At 37.3% G+C, this 18,310-nt stretch overlaps 1 protein-coding gene across 1 annotated transcript in view; it reads right to left on the reverse strand.

The window, feature by feature from the left end:
- Window positions 1-888: 888 nt before the first annotated feature.
- LOC126976003 (rootletin) overlaps window positions 889-18,310 on the reverse strand; it is a 57,504-nt gene continuing 40,082 nt past the window's right edge. Inside the window, exons 25-35 of the mRNA XM_050824130.1 lie at window positions 17,926-18,102; window positions 16,719-16,826; window positions 15,350-15,434; window positions 12,796-12,890; window positions 11,988-12,216; window positions 10,145-10,289; window positions 8,452-8,681; window positions 6,255-6,394; window positions 4,339-4,512; window positions 3,675-3,809; window positions 889-1,104 (exon numbers count right to left, since the gene is read on the reverse strand). Coding sequence (XP_050680087.1) covers window positions 997-1,104; window positions 3,675-3,809; window positions 4,339-4,512; window positions 6,255-6,394; window positions 8,452-8,681; window positions 10,145-10,289; window positions 11,988-12,216; window positions 12,796-12,890; window positions 15,350-15,434; window positions 16,719-16,826; window positions 17,926-18,102 — 1,626 coding nt within the window. The 3' untranslated portion in view covers window positions 889-996. The remainder of the gene's footprint in view (window positions 1,105-3,674; window positions 3,810-4,338; window positions 4,513-6,254; window positions 6,395-8,451; window positions 8,682-10,144; window positions 10,290-11,987; window positions 12,217-12,795; window positions 12,891-15,349; window positions 15,435-16,718; window positions 16,827-17,925; window positions 18,103-18,310) is intronic.

An 18,310-nucleotide genomic window follows, 5' to 3' on the forward strand; every position in this document is an offset into this window, starting at 1 on the left:
ACCAGGACTGGCTTTTTTTATGTTAGCAGTAAGCTAACTGTTTCAGAATCTTTTATAAAGGATTAATATTATGGGTGTAGATAAAGTCTTGTATGCAACTGTTGATAATTAGGTATTAAAACACTCATGTGATACTATTTTCCCCACATGAGTGTTTTAATACCCCCAGTTGCATAAATAACTAAAAATAACTACACGGCCACATTATCTCTGCACCTCACTGGAAAATGAAGCTCCCTCCCGTACCCTTTCACCCCCTCGCGCTCGTCCTGTTGCATCAGTACGGTTGTTGTTAATAGTAATGGAGTTTCTGTTGTTGTGTGTCGCTATAATAGTTCTGCCAGAAAAATAAATACTTCTTTTTACCTAACCAGATTTTTTCATTGATTTTTCATAATAATAATAATAATAATAATAAAACTGAAAAAATAAATCGTTATTTACTATTAATAAGTGACGCTTGTTTTGCACACCGTAACAAAGCGACGATGTGACGTCATAGACGTTAGGTCCAGAGATAATGAAACCGGGTAGTCAAATATATATACTATTAAAAAGTATCGTGAAGTCCTCACTGACTTATAGAACATCATTTTAAACCACTGACCTCTACTATATGCCACTGGACTGGCGGCTGTCAAAGTGCTTCTGTGCCTGTTTGATATTCGCCATTTTGGCGCTGTTGGCCATTTAGCGAGAGTCTACGGTACTAAAACTAGTGATGAGAAATTCAGCAAACCTCGATAGATGGTGGGAAACTATTTACAAAAAAAATGTGCTTTATTACGTTGATTCTCAACAAGGAAACGTACAAAATAATTCAAAAATACTTCAGAGTATTGTACGTTCCTTCGCAGCCATTTGTATTATACGTCAAAGTTAGAATAGTCTGTTCAGTGGTATTTATACAGGTCAGTGTTTTAAATATAAAAATATATATATTCATAGACAGATATCCGTCTACAGATTTGATTGATCCGTGACACCTGTCAAATGTCACTTGGACGAGTCGTAGGAATCGTTGAGGGGCGGCAGGCTATGCGCGAGTGTGTTGTCCAACTTGCGCGCCTCGTGCTCCAGTGTGTATGAATCTAGCGCTGGGTCCTGTACATATTCAAATATACACATTGAATAAGCTTTTATTACCTACACTAAAAGAATAAATTATTAAAACTTTTGTGAGACATTATTAACTTTATTTATTTGAATATTCATGATTTATCGGTGGTGGTACCGACTAGTTTCGGACCATTCGGAGGTCCTTCATCAGGGTGAGTGTAGTCTGTTCGCGATAACGTGAAGTCTCATACTGCGGACTTGTGCTCGTAGTACGCGTCTTGAGAAATCGAAATATGGTGTTCATGCCACGAATAGGCGTTATTCTAAACTTTAGAATCTAAAGTACCGAATGAATTTTGTTAAAAAATATTTAACCCTCATTTAAATCATTCGCAGACACATGGTATTCTCTTCCCGTGACAGCTGAATCACGTGATTGACCTATGAATAATACGTCACCAGTTGTAATGGTGATCTCAAACTATTTTCAAATGAAACAACGCTTTAGACTTAGAATAATAACGCTCAGAACGCGAGTAGGCCCATGCGAAATGAAGCAATTTCAATGTGGCCTTTTAAGGCTACATACATTTCCCGCTGCCCCAGTGTAACGCAAAAATTATACGTGTTGTTTTATTATTATTATTTTATTTATATCTTCTTTTTAATATAATATAATAATAATAATATTGACACACTTTTTACACAAATTATCTTGCCCCAAGTTAAGCATATATAGCCTGTGTTATGGGTTACAAGACAATTTAATACATTATACTTACTTAAACATACATAAATTCATATAAACATACATAAATACATTCAAACATCCATGACTCGGAAACAAACATCCATATTCATCATATAAATGCTTGCACCTACTGGGATTCGAACCCGGGACCTCTAGCTTAGTAGGTAGGATCGCTAACCACTCGGCTATACAGGTCGTCATTTTATTACATAGTATCTACTATTTGTCACAATTGACTGATTTAGGGAAATGTCTATTCACTTGCAACATTATTTGGCTGTCTGTGTGCGTATTGGCGGATGTAAGTACGTGACGCTCACGCACACATTAATTATAATGTTACTTCTATAATGTCAGGAACTATGAATGATACTATCGTTCTGAGCATTATTATTCTAATACTTGTAAGATGTAAGCGACAATAGCGATCAAACGGCGAGCTATCAGTATGAATTACGCATACACAAATACACTTATTTTTTTTTTATTTATTTATTGGCACGGGACACTTATTGCCAATTCGATGTCTTGCCACTGTGTGTTATTAAATTTCCCGGGCGAAATGTGTTTTTTAACTTAATTATGCAATTATGAACTAATAATTCAACAAATAAATTATTTTAAATCCAAATAGATGAATCATACGAGATACTAACTAGTTAGTAATTTATTTCATTATAATTAACTCAATGAGACCTTCTCATCAAAATTTACTGAAAAGGACAATCAATGGTAACTTATCGTGACGTTGTCTTGGCCATGGTGGAAAGAGTATACCAAAGTCAAAGTCAAATAAACTTTATTCAATTAGGCTAAAATTAAGCGCTTTTCAATCAGCAATATAAATATTTTTTTTTAAATTACAGAATTTACCATATGTTCGGAAAGAGTCGGGCTCGTGAGATACATGAAACTCAAAGGCCACTCTTTTCAATCAAATAGAGTATTTTACACTAGCTTTAATATACAAAACAATTTAGTTTGTAAGGTGCTGCATCGTATATATGAATTGTGTTTAAATTGTATAAATTATTTCACAAAAAGTAAAAAATAATAAAATGTATAAATATAAAATATCGTATATTGGATGCATCAACCTGTACCAGGCGTAGTATATTATTATATAAGTGACGGCACGTAAGTCTATCGCTGACCGTTATTGCGCAGAAGTCAAAAAAGTAAGGTATCTAGGGTAGGTAAAAAAAATGTAAGGTATCTAGGGTAGGTAAAAAAAAGTAAGGTATCTAGGGTAGGTAAAAAAAATAAGGTATCTAGGGTAGGTAAAAAAAATGTAAGGTATCTAGGGTAGGTAAAAAAAAAGTAAGGTATCTAGGGTAGGTAAAAAAAAAGTAAGGTATCTAGGGTAGGTAAAAAAAAAGTAAGGTATCTAGGGGGGCTAGAGGGATGAGCGAGCTTGGGTAGTGCCGATTGGCTCGCAATTCGTATTCCGTCCCCCGTACCGATACTGCACCCCGGGCACTTCCAGTGTACAGTCGCGTTCTGAATTGTATTGTTATTTGCTGTAATTTTTATTTACGCACACACACACATATTCTATTGATGAGAATTTTTTAACGACTCTGGCACGTAATTAACTTTGTACAGAAGTACTTAACATTAAATATTTTTCAAGTTATGATATTTGCGTTCGCAACAGTACCTACCCATACGCAGCTATCCTCCACATTTCGCTCTGTGCTAGACTAACTATTTGTCATTACATTAAAATGATGTCATTAATATTATTTTACTGTTAATTACAGTTATATTTGTAAAGCGAACGCGACAGTACCCATGCGCAGCAATCCCCTCTGCGTTTTGTGCCGTCAATTATACCATGGTTGGACATATTTCCCAAGGTAACCTGTGAGACGGTCCGCAGCGAGTCTCCAAGCGCCGAGCGGAGCCGTTGCATGTCGCGCGCCGCACGTCCCGAGCGCGCCACGTACGACTGCCGGCGTCGGATCTCCGCAGACAACTGCGACCGGAGCTGCGATATCTAAACAATATAACTTTCACTCTACTATCTTTTTTTATGAAAATAAGGGACGAGACGTGCAGGACGTTCGGCTGGTGGTTATTGATAAGCACTGCGCATTACAATGCAGTGCCGCTCGGGATTCTTGAAAAACCACAAAAATTCTGAGCGGCACTACAATTACCCTCGTCACCTTGAGACATAAGATGTTAAGTCTCATTTGCCCAGTAATTTCACTTGCTACGGCGCACTTAAGACCGAAACACAATAATGCTTACACATAACTGCTTCACGGCAGAAATAGGCGCCGTTGTGGTACCCAATTTCAATTCGGGATCCTGTGCAAAGGAGCCTCCCACAGGAAACCAATTTGGTGGCGCGACCAGGTCGTACTCGTCAAGACTCTGGAGTCTGTATGATGTCTAGTTTGGTAGCTTACGGACACCACGGTGGTGGTACTGGTTGCGCAACCGTGGTATCACAGTGAAATATATCCCGTAGTAATCTATAACATTATAGTCAGCTTCATTTCTTGCCGTTACAAACTCACCTGAGCCTCTAATCTAGCAATCTGCTGTCTATGGCTGCTCTCCCTGGCTTCTAGCAGTCGTTCTGCCTGCAGAGCAGCCTGGCGGTACTGGTCCACGTCTTGTCTAAGGCCCTTCCCCGCGCCGCTCGACAGGTCCGTCATATAGCGACTACGTGCCAAAGACAACTCGGACTCCTAATTAAAAAAAACATTAATTTCAATACACAATACGCTGTTTAGAGAGGCTACAACTACTAACCTTTTCTTTAGTTGAAGTTATATTTCTTTGGAGCATTATGAAAAGATGATGAGAGTGAAGTTTTAAAATGCGCGCGCATCACTGTAACACAATGATATATAACACAAGTAACAGGATGAAGTTGGTTTCTAAATATCGCTTAAATTACCATGTTAACTATTATGTCGACTCTTTTATGGATCGTATTGTCATCATCATCAGCCGGAAGACGTCCACTGCTGGGCAAAGGCCTCCCCCAAAGAATTCCAAGACGATCGGTCCTGCGCTGCCCTCATCCAACGTATTCCGGCGATCTTGACCAGATCGTCGGTCCATCTTGTGGGGGAGCGTACCAACATAACGTCTTCCGGTATGTGGTCGCCATTCGAGGACTTTACTGCCCGAACGGCCATCTGTCCGTCGAACTATGTGCTCTGCCCTCTGCTACTTTAGTTTCGCAATCATTTGGGCTATGTGGGTGACTTTGGTTCCCCTACAGATCTCCTCATTTCTGATTCGATCTCGCAGGGAAACTCTGAGGATAGCCCTCTCCATTGCCCTCTGAGCGACCATGAGCTTTCTCATAAGGTCCATAGTTAGCGACCACGTCTGCGTACCGTAAGTCATCACTGGCAACACACACTGGTTGAAAACATTCATCTTCAGACACGGTGGTATTTGAGACGAGAAGATTTTAAGGAGCTTTCCGAACGCTGCCCATGCGAGTTGGATTCGACAAACGACCTCTTCCGCGAAATTGGTCCTGCCTAAATGGATTGTTTGTCCAAGGTAAGACGTCCTCGACGACAATTTCGAGAGTAAAATTTTAAATTGTTATGGGAGTAGGTGCGACATGGACATTTGACATGAACAATGGAACATGGAAGACTTAGCCCATATGGCTTAAGTCTTCCATGTTCCATTGTTGTCGCCATAGTAGATAAAACTATACTCAAATTCATTAGTTATTCAAATATTTACGAATCTTTAACACACGTGTTTGATATCTATGGGAATAAAAATTAAATACACACGTCAGTATACATGTATGTGTGTGATTTTAATAAAATGTGCTTCTGCGTAATTTTTTTAGTATGCTACTTTATAGTTTTTTTTAATGCCACATTTACAGCTATGATTATTTATATTTACTAATAGACACATAGGTACAAAAAGAATCTTACGCTAACAATGTCCCGCAAAACTGTTTGGACATTTTGTCTGCAGAATTAAGTCCCTTGCAATACATTTTTGCTTATATGAACACTGAATTTATAAGAGTGTAATCAATATATTGTATTGATAACAATATAGTAAAAAATATTATTTTAAGACAGCATTGATAAATAAATATTTCTCAAGTTTTGTTTTAAATTAACTCTTGCTGGTAAAACATTTTATAGTAGGTACAATATACGCGAATAAAATTATGGAATTAGGTTAATAGTGATGTAATTAGTTTACCAGCAAGTGTGATGAAATGAGCTTATACTTTTTATTGGTATAAAATTATTTTTAATGTATTAAAATAGGAGTCCTCCTGTCAACCTAAGTCCCCCTGAAACTGCCTGCAAGTCACGAAACTCCGAAGCCTAAAATACAACTATGATTATTACTCGAGTTATTATCCTTTAAAAAGTATTTTATTAAAATAAATATGTAACACTCGCGTTAATGAGAGAAAATATTGAATTTATACCTTGTCAGCCAACTCCTTCTCCAGGCGTCGGATCTTCATTCGGAGCTCTCGATTCTCTAGTTCCAGAAGACTCAGCTCAGTGTGACTCTTGTCCTGGATGCCCCTCTCATACAAACGGGACTCTTTCGACGAATCAGCTCCTATTTACATAAATACGTGTAACAATCGCCTTCGAAGAAAAACGTTTAGGAAAAAAAAACAATGATGGAGATGACTCCATCATTGTTTTTTTTAGTAACCCATGAGGGTTACTAATAATTTGAAAAATAAGGAGTTCTTTCGGACTTTATTAGCATAACTATCAATAATTGTATATTTTATTAAAACGAGCGCAAAAAAATAATGCTGGGAAAGTTTCTTGCTCGGCTTCTTCCCTCTCAGAGCGCCATTACTTTCCGAAGTGGTGGTAGTGTTAGAGGTGACATCAAAAAGAAACCAATATAGTAAACAAATAGACATGCAGCGAAATGATTCGCAATCTAGTGTTAGTTTTGTAAATTAGTAATTTTCTATTCTAGTTATTAATTAATGAAGTTCGTACTTATTCCGAAAGGCCTTCAATCTGAATCATTTGATCCAAGTTATATGACGACATGACAGAGCGTCATATCCACGAGTGTTTCTCATCCAAAAATGTATAATAAATAAAAAATATATCATAAATAAAAACAGGTGTGTGTGTGTGTGTGTAGTTATGCAAACACGAAACGTTAAAAAAATTATTCCTTGTGTTATTTTACTTTTGTAGAATAAAACAATATTGTTATAAAGAAGGTATCAAATACAACTAATGAAAATAATTTTGTTAATTAACGTGTAATTATTGATGAAATTATTTTATTACAATTGGAAATGGAATAGGAAATCTATTTAATTCTCGTCTTGTGGTTGTGGATCAGTAAACATATGAGCGAGAGGTTTGGTAGCTCAAGTATGATGTGCGCCTTTGTCTGCCGTGAAGTAGTAACGTGTAAACATTACTGTGTTTCGGTGTTAAGGGCGCCGTAGCTAGTGAAATTACTGAGCAAATGAGACTCAACATCTTACGTCTCAAGTTAATGAGTGCAATTGTAGTGTAGTAATTTTTGGGTATTTCAAGAATCCTGAGCGGCACTGCATTGTAATGGGCAGAGCGTATCAACCACCATCAGCTGAACGTCCTGCTCGTCTCGTTTACATTCTTCATTTTCATTAAAAAATCATACAAATGGTCTAGTTGACCAGCTAACGTCAGGGTGTCGCATTAGCGTGACGGTGTACGCACGCATCGTAAAAATTCATATGTATATATATATAATTATTCCCTAACGCGCAAAAAGAAGTATATAAAAATATATATATGTAAGCATACTGTTGACGTTGACACAGACATTTGAGTATATATACCTATTAGTTCAGCCACAAGAGAGAGCCACCAGTGCGGAGAATGTAAAAACGTGTGTTTTCTTTGGTCCAATCGAATAGTTACGGATAATTAAATTACAAATGTTTTTTATAACTTCTTTAAAACTCAGTTGTTTTTGTGAATTTGCTTCAATTTGAAAGTGCAAAAGACGAATTTAGTTTTAAGCTATTGCATAGCTTCTATCGCGGGCCTCAACATACCGAATCCAGAAATTCCGTAACGAAAATAACCTAAAACTTACTTACTAGATCTATATAGATATTTCAGCACGATCATTACAGTTGCCGTAGAACAGCGGTTATCACGTATGCTATTTGTGCAGAAGGTCCCAGGTTCGAGCCTGGGGTACATCTTGATTTTTTTTAATTTTTAATTTTTTTAATTTTTATTGCTATGACAAGCATTTTTATTTAGTTTCACCTGTCTTGTTGTCTGGTTGTAATCAAATCTTGCAAATTAAATATTACTCACTTTTTTTAAAATTAATTTTATCAAAAAAAAATACTGCATAAATAAAATAAATAAATAATTATGGTTGCATAAGTTGATAAAAATGCTATGCAATAGCTTTACCGCGGCAGTCCCCGGGTGCCACACATCTATTTTTTATAATAAGAATTGTAAATAATGTCATTTAATTGTCGATTCTCTGTTTTAGGTTAATTAATTTATAGTCATATTTGTTATGTAAAACTTATCTGTATTTAATAAAGAAAAGTCTGTTTTAGATGAATCAAATTGTGTTATGCGTCAACAAGAAAATAAGTAATGGTCTTATTTATATGAAAATACCCGAGTCCAGTTCCGAATAGAACTTGCCACGGTCGTGACTCTTGCTTCGCACCACGTGCGTGCGTCGGTCCGCTTCTAGTCTACGGACGGCGTCTTGCAGGGCGTCGCACTTCGCCTTGAGCTCAGCTCGCTCGCGCTGCACGGCGTGTAACTCGCGCTCGAGTTCGCTACTGTTGGTGCTGTCCTTACCGTCCCACGTGCACATACGCAGCTGAGACTCTAAGTCGGCCCTGAAAAGTATTTGCATTGTTTTATAACACTAGATATCAGGGATAGATCATAGGCTTTAAGTATAAATGTATACACTTTTAGTCGCTTCAGTACGTATATTTTTTTTTTATGAAAATACGGGACGAGACGAGCAGGAAATTCAGCTGATGGAAATTGATACGCCATGCCCATTACAATGCCGTGCCCCGCTCAGGATTCTCGAAAATCCCAAAAATTTTGAGCGGCACTACAATTGCGCCTGTCACCTTGAGACAAGATGTTAAGTCTCATTTGTCCAGTAATTTCACTAGCTACGACGGCCACCCTTCACACTGAAACAAGGTAATGTTGCACATTACTGCTTCACGGCAGAAATACGCGCCGTTGTGGTACCCATAGTCTAGCTGGCATCCTGTGCAAAAGAGCCTCCCACTGGTATAATTTACTCTGTCGTAAATCCTACTCCACCGCTGAATATCCAAGTGATCGGACCGCCTGGGACTAGATAATGATGATTTTACAGCAATAACAATGACAGTATAATATTGTATATTTTTTAAAAAGAGCGCAAAAAAAGAAATGAAAAGAAAAACGTTGTGCCACCCATAATCTAGCCGGCATCCTGTGCCAAGATGCCTCCCACTGGGAAATGTCCTTAGTTGCCTCGTACGACAACCCATATCTTGAGTTTCCTTCTCTGTTCTTTTTATGCCTTGCACAAGGGGAAATTATGGGAAGCACACAGCAAAATGACCTGAGATGGCAACCTGCCCCATTCTCTCTCAAGTTACAGTCAGTTTTATTCAACCGAAACAACTAATGGATGTTCAAACTTAGATCAAAAAAATGAACAGCTATTGACTTGCTATTGAACATACAGTTAAAACTATTCAGTTTGAGGGAGCCCTACTTTATAATAACTTGCTGAAAGATATATTTGAGGAAAAATCTTATCCAAAATTTAAAAGTAAATTAAAAAAGCACTGTCAATCACAATAGATAGATTGTTACCTTAGAACATAGCATGTTTTGAATTTATTGTTGTTTAACTTTAAAGTCACCGTAACTTTAAAACTTTAAAATTTATGTTTTCTTTAATATTTATTTAGAATCATTGTTGTCATGTAAGTGAACTTTTGTTCTTTTTGAGAAATAAACTCTTTAAACCTAAACCTAACATTAAGACGTATTGTGGGAAAGGTTATTATAGCATAAACGATTTTCTTAATGACACCACGGACTGGGAATAAAGCGAACACCCTCAGGCTCTTTAATTATAAAGGTTTATTGTACGATATCACATTGTAATCCATATTTTATAAAAAAAAAAGCCCGCTGAGTTTCTTGCGCCCATTCTTCTCAGGTCTGAGGCAGTCTCTTTCGAATGGGTGGTAGTTTTTGACGTTCAATAAGTGATTTTAAATCCTATTTTGAATAAAAACATTTGAATTTACATATATCTGTACAGATATTTAAATCTCACTTGTGCGCCTCAAGTGCCGCTAGCTGGTCAGTCATCCGGTGCAGCTGGTCCGACAGTTGACAGTTCAATCGCTTGGCCTCGCTCGCCGCACTTTTAGCGCTCTCCAGCTTCTCGCTTAGAACGCGTCGTTCGTTTTCGCAGGCCGCTGAAATTTAAATATTAACGGATGAAATTTTTTCTATGTTATAATAACAACATAGTAACAGTTATTCAGACGAAAATGTTTAATCAATGCACATTATTATAGATGTGGAATGAAATGGTCAATACTTTTTAATTACGCCCAAATAATTTACATAGATCATTTATACGTCCAGATAGACTATGACAGCTATAAAAACGTCGAGAAAAATTAAGCTTTAGAACTAACCTCTATTTTGAGCAATTCACGCACACTAACACAAAGTGTCATACAAATCGCGAGTGTAAGACGTAGCTTGTCACGCACACTAAAGTATTAAGCCTGGCCTGTTTTTATCGGTTGTCCAACAGCAAGTAACTCTATCTAGATGTATAAATTATCTAAGATTATTAATTAATATGTTACTCCAACAACAAAAATTCCTCAATAAATTAAACAGCTTTAATACTTAATGCAAAACATTTTTTTTGCGACCCTACCTAACCGATACCTAACTGACTTGTACAGTTAATAAGCTATTATTTGATTTTTTTAAATATATTAATAAATACAAATGATTTAAGTTTTCTTTAGCGTTAATTCCGCCAATATTTGTTTTTTAAACAATTCGACACGTGTTTCGCCTCTATACGAGGCATCCTCATGACGTGCTGTCTCGCCAAAAATCTGGCACGAAACACGTGTCGATTTGTTTAAAAGACACTTAAATCATTTGTATAATTATGGATTTCCGCAAAGTAACGCCTACTTCAATAAAAATATTCAAAAATGATCGTAAAGATACGGTAGTCGACTGGTATTTTTGTTTCCGCAAAATAATTCCACTTCACACTAATAATTATTATTTTAAAGTTAAACGATAATAGTCGCGCTATTAAGGGAGCCGCCATGATCGTGACGTCATAATAACATAAGCAAAGAAACGTCAAATGTGCAGTGCTATCTTCATTGATGTTTCTAAAAATAAAAAATGACCTTTCATAGTCCGTATCGGTGTCACGTGACATACAGATAATAAAAAAAATAATTTAAATATGAAAATATAAATAATTCACATGTTTTTTTATAACAAATTAGTATTGAATTCGTATTTGTTATGGTAAAAACTGTATAAATTACATACTTTCATAATTTAATTTTGACAGATTTTTACCAGTGCGAGGCTCCTTTGCATGGGAATGCCGGCTAGATTATGGCGGCTATTTCTGCCGTGAAGCAATAATGTGTAAGCATTATTGTGTTTCGGACTGAAGGGCGCCATAGCTAGTGAAATGATTGGGCAAATGAAACAATCGCTTCTCATGTCTCAAGATGACGAGCGCAATTGGAGTGCCGCACAGAATTGTTTTTCCAATCCCAAAATCCAATCTTGAGCGGCACTCTTTTTATTAAAATAAGGGACGAGACGAACAGGACGTTCAGCTGATGGAAATTGATACGCCCTGCCCAATACAACGCAGTGCTGCTCAGGATTATTGAAAAACCACCACCAAAGTCACCTTGAGACATAAGATGTCAAGTCTCGTTTGCCAGTCCAGTTATTTTATTAGCTACGACGCCCTTCAGACCGAAACATAATAATTCTTACACATTTCTGCTTCACGGCACGGATGTGGTACCCATAATCTAGCCGGCATCCTGTGCAAAGGAGCCTCCCACTAGTATAACTGACCTATTGTACTAGAAGTGAATAATACGAACCAATATTCTTCTGCAGCTGTCGCAGCTTGTCGAGTGCGTTGTTCTCGTTGTTCTTGGCCTCAGTGAGCGCGCGCTGGCTCTTGCCGAGGTCTGCCCGCAGCTCGCTCTCTGCGGCGGCGGCCTTCTGCAGCGACGTGGACAGTTGTTCCACCGTGCCCTTCAGCGATGTACACCGGTCCTCCAGCGACGCGATCGTGCGCATGTGCCCGTCGCACCGCTCTTGTACTTTCTGTTTAATACGAACCCACTTCAAGCCACCCGATTGCAACTCTATAATAAGGTGCAAGAAATCAGCGAGTAGTGGGTTACGGCATTCTCGCGTTGCCCTTCCCCGCAACACCACCCGCTACCCGCTGACATCATTATAACCCCGCCACCATCTGTCATCTGTATGCTACGGCTACTTAAAAGAACTCCTAATTGGCTTATTTGTGCCAATTACGCCAAATGTGTGTAATTTGATTAAAAACTCAAATCTCCATGAGTTCCTCTAAAAAATGAAATAAAAGTGATTTTAGAATGAATTTATATTGGAACAAAAACTTTACCACACATTCAAACAAAATAAGTAAATGAAAACAAATGTTAGCTTAATCGTAAATACAATAGATAAAGAAAAAATGGAATGCTAAATGACCTGTGTGGCACTGGTCTTCCAAAACTGACGTCTACTCAGTTACAGTTCCATACTTGAGCAAAACACTGATTTTCAGTGACCCATTTGTGTGACGTTTGGAACAGAACTGATATTTAATCCAGTAAAAAATGAGTAAATAATTAATGCAAAAATAAAACAACACAGGCATACCTTAAACGCTTGTTCTCTATCCCGTGCAGCGACAGCAGCTCTCTGGACATCGCCCTCCAACTGTGCGCGACGCACGTCCAAACGGGATGAGCGACCTGAAACACCAACATACCACCATCGTTATTTTGTTATCATGGACTGAGAATACGGCTATCCCCACGCAGTCCCGGAATTTTTTCTATTGAAAAGGAGGACAAACGAGCGTACGCCACTGGTGTTAAGTGATCAGCACCGTCCACATTCTCTTTTACGCGCTTTTTTTGAAGGTACCCATGTCGTATCCCAGAAACACCGCACCAGGAAGTTCATTCCACAGCTTTGTAGTACGTGTAAGAAAGTTCCTTGAAAACCGCACTGTGAAGGACCGCCACACATCCAGATGGTGGAGATGATATCCTAACTTGTGGCGTTGCACGCGGTCAAATGGATTAAACTGATACTCGGGTGCGCCAGCGCTAGAATGTGGGCCAGCTTGAAGTATTGCCGTGCTCTATTTATGACACCAAGTTTCTTCGAAGCCAATTTGGCTTAACTACGTAGTAAGAAGTAGCAATTGCTACGGGCCCCACACGTAAGGGGCCTCGCATATTTAACCCACTCATCTCTGCTTGTGTGTAATTTTTTGAATGGAACTTACTAAGATGTGGTGTATTGAATTGAAAGATGAAAGAAGAAGGTTTTCAACCAGTGTGTGTTGCCAGTCATGACTTACGGTACGCAGACGTGGTCGCTAACTATTTGCCTTATGAGAAAGCTCATAGTCACTCAGAGGACAATTGAGAGGGCTATGCTCGGAGTGTTCCTGCGAGGGCGAATCAGAAATGAGGACATCCGTAATAGAACCAAAGTTACCGACATAGCTAAATACAGCATAAATGATTGCGAAACTGAAGTGGCACATAGTTCGACGGACAGACGGCCGTTGGGGCAGTATAATCATCGAATGGCGACCATGTACCTTAAGACGCAGTGTTTGTAGGCTCCCCACAAGATGGACCGACGATCTGGTCAAGATCGCTGGAATGCGTTGGATGAGGGCAGTGCAGGACCCATCGTCGTGAAAATCTTTCGGGGAGGCCTTTGTCCAGCAGTGGACGTCTTCCAGCTGGTGATGATGATGATATTGAATTTACTTGATGTCACAAAAACATGAAACTCTTTCAAATAAGACAATCCACGCCAGACACTTCCCTGATGCGTCTAAAAAAAGGCATTTATTTTCTTATAGTCCTATAGAATTCTTTTTGGTGTAATTTATAATATACTAGATACTACGACCGCTTCAGAAACTAATGGCGCTCTGAGTGATAAGAAGCGGCACAAAAAACTCTCCCAGCATTCTTTTTTTGTGCTCCTTTTAATAAAATATACAATATTGTACAATAAAATAATCATAATCTCGTCTCAGGCTTTCCGATCACTTAGATATTCATCTGTGGAGTAGTAGGATTTACAACAGAGCCATTTTTTGATACATAAAACATTTAACTTTATTTATAGATAATGCCTGAACAGTGGCTGGGACTTTATTATAAATGTGTATACATTTACCCTTAAAGCTATTATGTATAGGCCATCGACCAATACATCGCTGGGCCCAAATTTTATGAACATATTGTACATTGTATTACATAGAATTGTCAGTTTTAATTATAGTTTAATATCAGTTTATTGACACGAAACCGTGCCAATATTTTAATTATACAACTACTGCATGTAAAGTTAGAGAATGTGTGTTATATATGTTAAAGCTTAGATAATTATTACATCTAGATAGTGCCTCTTGCTACACGGCAACCGATGACAGGCCAGGTTTATTACTTCAGTGTGCGTGTCATGCTACGTCTTACACTCGCGATTTGTTTGTCACCTTGTGTCAGTGTACGTGCATTGCAAAAAATAGCGGCTATCAGTCACAGTCCAGTCTAGACTTATAAATGATCTAAGAATAAAACATTACATTTTTTTTTAATATTAAGTAATTGCAAGTGGTCGTTATACTTTTTCTGTAATTTTCTGGGCCCAAAAAGTATCATCCTCCTCTCGTATCCGTGATTATCTATCCTAAATGTTAAGATTTTCGTTTTTAAACTTTAGCGTGAATACTATTCTGTTACTAAAATTCACAGTAGCCTTTCATGTAAAATAAGATAATTTCCAGTTAGAAGTCCCGTCAAAATCAACCGCACAGTTGGCTTTCTGGTATGTACCTAGGTATGTACAATTTGGATTTTTTTAAAGATTTTTTGTTTTACCTTATATTATACCTTAACCGACGATTATTTCGAACAGATAGTTTTACTTTGTTATGTTATTAAAGTGATAACCCTCACTTCTAGGATGAATACACAAATATTGAAGCCACAACATGAGAGTTGAACAAAGCATGCAAGATTTTATGACGATACGTCACTCGAACGGTTAGCTCAGTTGGAAGAGCACTCACACGGAACCGAGAGGTCGTGGGTTCGAGCCCCGCATCGTTCATAAAATTTCGTTTTCAAATTTTATTTGTGTAGATAGTTTTAATTAAATCCGTTGACAGAAAACCTACCTTCAGCGGCTGCAAGGGCTTCACGAAGCTGCTGGACTTCCTGTACGCGTTCATTTAGCTGGCCTCGAAGATTTTCAACTTTGTTCTGTCAACCAAAATGACCAAATCTCTGTAGATAACCTAGCAATAGCACAAACTTCAGTGGTATTCATTGTTAAGAAACTATTGTTTACAATTTGTAACTCATAAATAAATTTTAAAAAATTGGCAGTTGTAGGGACTGCCGATAAAACTAAAACATAGAACTTTTAGTATTAAAAATGAAATTTCATAACATTTAAAAACAATTAAATTATTAACTCCATTTTTTTAACTTATCTTCAATAATATATAAAACCAACAAAAAAACTATTTCGTCAATTCATAGTATATACCTTGAACTTTACACTTAACTTTACACATCCAATCTCATTTATATGGATATACACAGCATTACAGCATGTTTAATTCATCCACAAATTCTAGCAGATTAAAAATGACTAAAAACTGATTTTTATGTGTTTCCCTAACTATTAATATAATCATAATCGAACGTAGTGTTTAAATTCTCTTTGAACATAATAAATGTACCGTACCATAAACAAACCTATGTAATCCTCAACATATTATATACAATACTTATACTAAAAAAAAAAAAACAGTTGTATCTGTATAATGCTATGTGTTATTAGAATCAATATGCGAAAACTTTTAAATGGTGTTAAATGTTCACACTATTATATGGTAACTAGTAGACCCGGCAAACGTTGTTTTGCCATATAAAGTATAATTCACGCGATAGTTTTATAAGTAATAAAATATTGCCTATATTATAGCCTGTACATCATTTTGTTCTATTGTCAATAGTTTTTGCAGCGCACGCAAAAATAGATTTTCGGTTTTACACCTTGTGTTACAAAAAAGCAATTTTATTACGGATCCCTAATTTTGAAAAAAAAAACATAGCCTATAGCCTTCCTCGATAAATGGACTACCCAACACTGAAAGAATCATTCAAATCGGACCAGTAGTACCAGAGATTAGCGCGTTCAAACAAACAAACAAACACTGCAGCTTTATATATTAGTATAGATTAAGTTATTATAATACTGTTAGTTTTCCAAATAAAATAAAATAAAATTATTGTTGCATTAATACGTCAGCTGTATAGCTACAGAAATACTGCTATAAGCTTATTACTATTTCTTCATTATTTATTTATCACGTGCGCAAGTCATGAACATGTCAGTGACGCGAACCCATAAAGCTTCCACTACCAAAAAGTGGCCAACTCGGCTAAGGAAGTTATCACTTGTGTAAGCACTAGAATTGACTTTTCACACTTACAATTCGGCCCTATTTAAAAACTACGTAGTGGACTGATAAATACCTCATTTTGTACTTTCTCTTCGGTAATTGAGCTCAAAGTCGCTTCCAAACTGGTTATCTTGTCACGTAGGTTGCTGATCTCTACTGTCTTCACTTGGACGGACTCGTTCTGAACAGAAAAATATTAGGAAACTTTATTTTAAGATGTATTCTTCTGGCAAAAAATCAAACAGATCTCCAGTGTTCCATACTCAATATAACCGAGGTTGGGATTAGTAACTAACAATAGCTAGAACATGGATTGATGCGCGGTATTGAAGACTTACTTCGTGCAAAAGAGCGAAACACTAGAAATACAAATAGCTTGTAATTGCAATTTCAAAGATTCTCTATATCTATATAATCAATATCACTTGATGTTGAGTAGGACGTCGCTTCATTGTGAGTCTTCTACCGCATTTATCACGTGGAGTGTTCCGAAGAGCTGTTTCACGTGATTCCTGCCTTTCACCTTCGCACGACACGCTACAAATTAGAATAACATCCCGACCATCTGGATGTGTGGCGTTCCTCCACAATGCGATTTTCAAGGAACTTTCTTCCACGTACAACAAAGGTGTGGAATGAGCTTCCTTGTGCGGTGTTTCCGATACGAAACGATATACATGGGTTAATTCAAAAAATTCCGCGTACTCTAAAGGTCAAGAACACATCTGTGATTCCACTGGTGTTGCAAGAGAATGTAGGCGGCGGTGACCCGTACGCTCGTTTGCCCCCTCTTCCATAAAAAAATAATAATATTATAACCCTGATATCTCATTGATCAGGTGTAACGATAATTCACTGCAAACTTTATAGGAAAGAAAGAAAGAAAAAATGTTTATTTGTATTTATATAATATAAAGTTATACTATTCTATTATGATTATGATCTAATGACGCCAATGGGCCCCCAACTCAGCATAGTTGTGGTTTCGAAAGAATCCACAACGTTGGTCTTCCGTGGAAACCCAGAAAGCGTTCCTAACGCGCAGTCCTATTGAATTTTTGATTGAAACTTTTAAATATGCCATTGCCACCCAACACAATCTTACTTTTTTAAATATTTTAAATTGTATTAGGACATTAATAAGATATTTCTAGTATTTTAATTTAAATAGCCCTAAACTAACACAGTTTAGTTTTAGGCGGTCACAATCTAAACCTATGTTTACCTCTTGAGATACTCCTGAGAATTATAACCTAAAAAACAAGGATTTTTTCATATACCAAAGCATTAAGCTGTGCTTCTTTCTGTCCGACAGATGTCAGCAGTTTCGCCTTCTCCTCCTGGACTCCGCGCAAGTTGGAACTCAGCGACTGCAGCTTCCCTTCTCCCTTGCCGTGCTGCTCTGTCGACTCTTTCAGTTGCTTCTTCAGGATGCTTACTTGGGCCTTGTAGTCATCCTGAAATATATATATATACATACGTACGTTGCACAATTTGAGTTGATTTTAATTTATTTCACGTTTTCAATCTGTATTAAGCCATTTATACAAAGTAAAGGCATTCATTCATTCATGAAAATATTGTGAATTGAAAATCGAAATTGGAAATGTACAGTTTGTTATATACATGAGATAAGCATGGATGAAATAGTGAAAGCATTGAAAA

This window comes from Leptidea sinapis, chromosome 39 (assembly GCF_905404315.1).
Source record: "Leptidea sinapis chromosome 39, ilLepSina1.1, whole genome shotgun sequence".
Lineage (NCBI taxonomy): Eukaryota > Metazoa > Arthropoda > Insecta > Lepidoptera > Pieridae > Leptidea > Leptidea sinapis.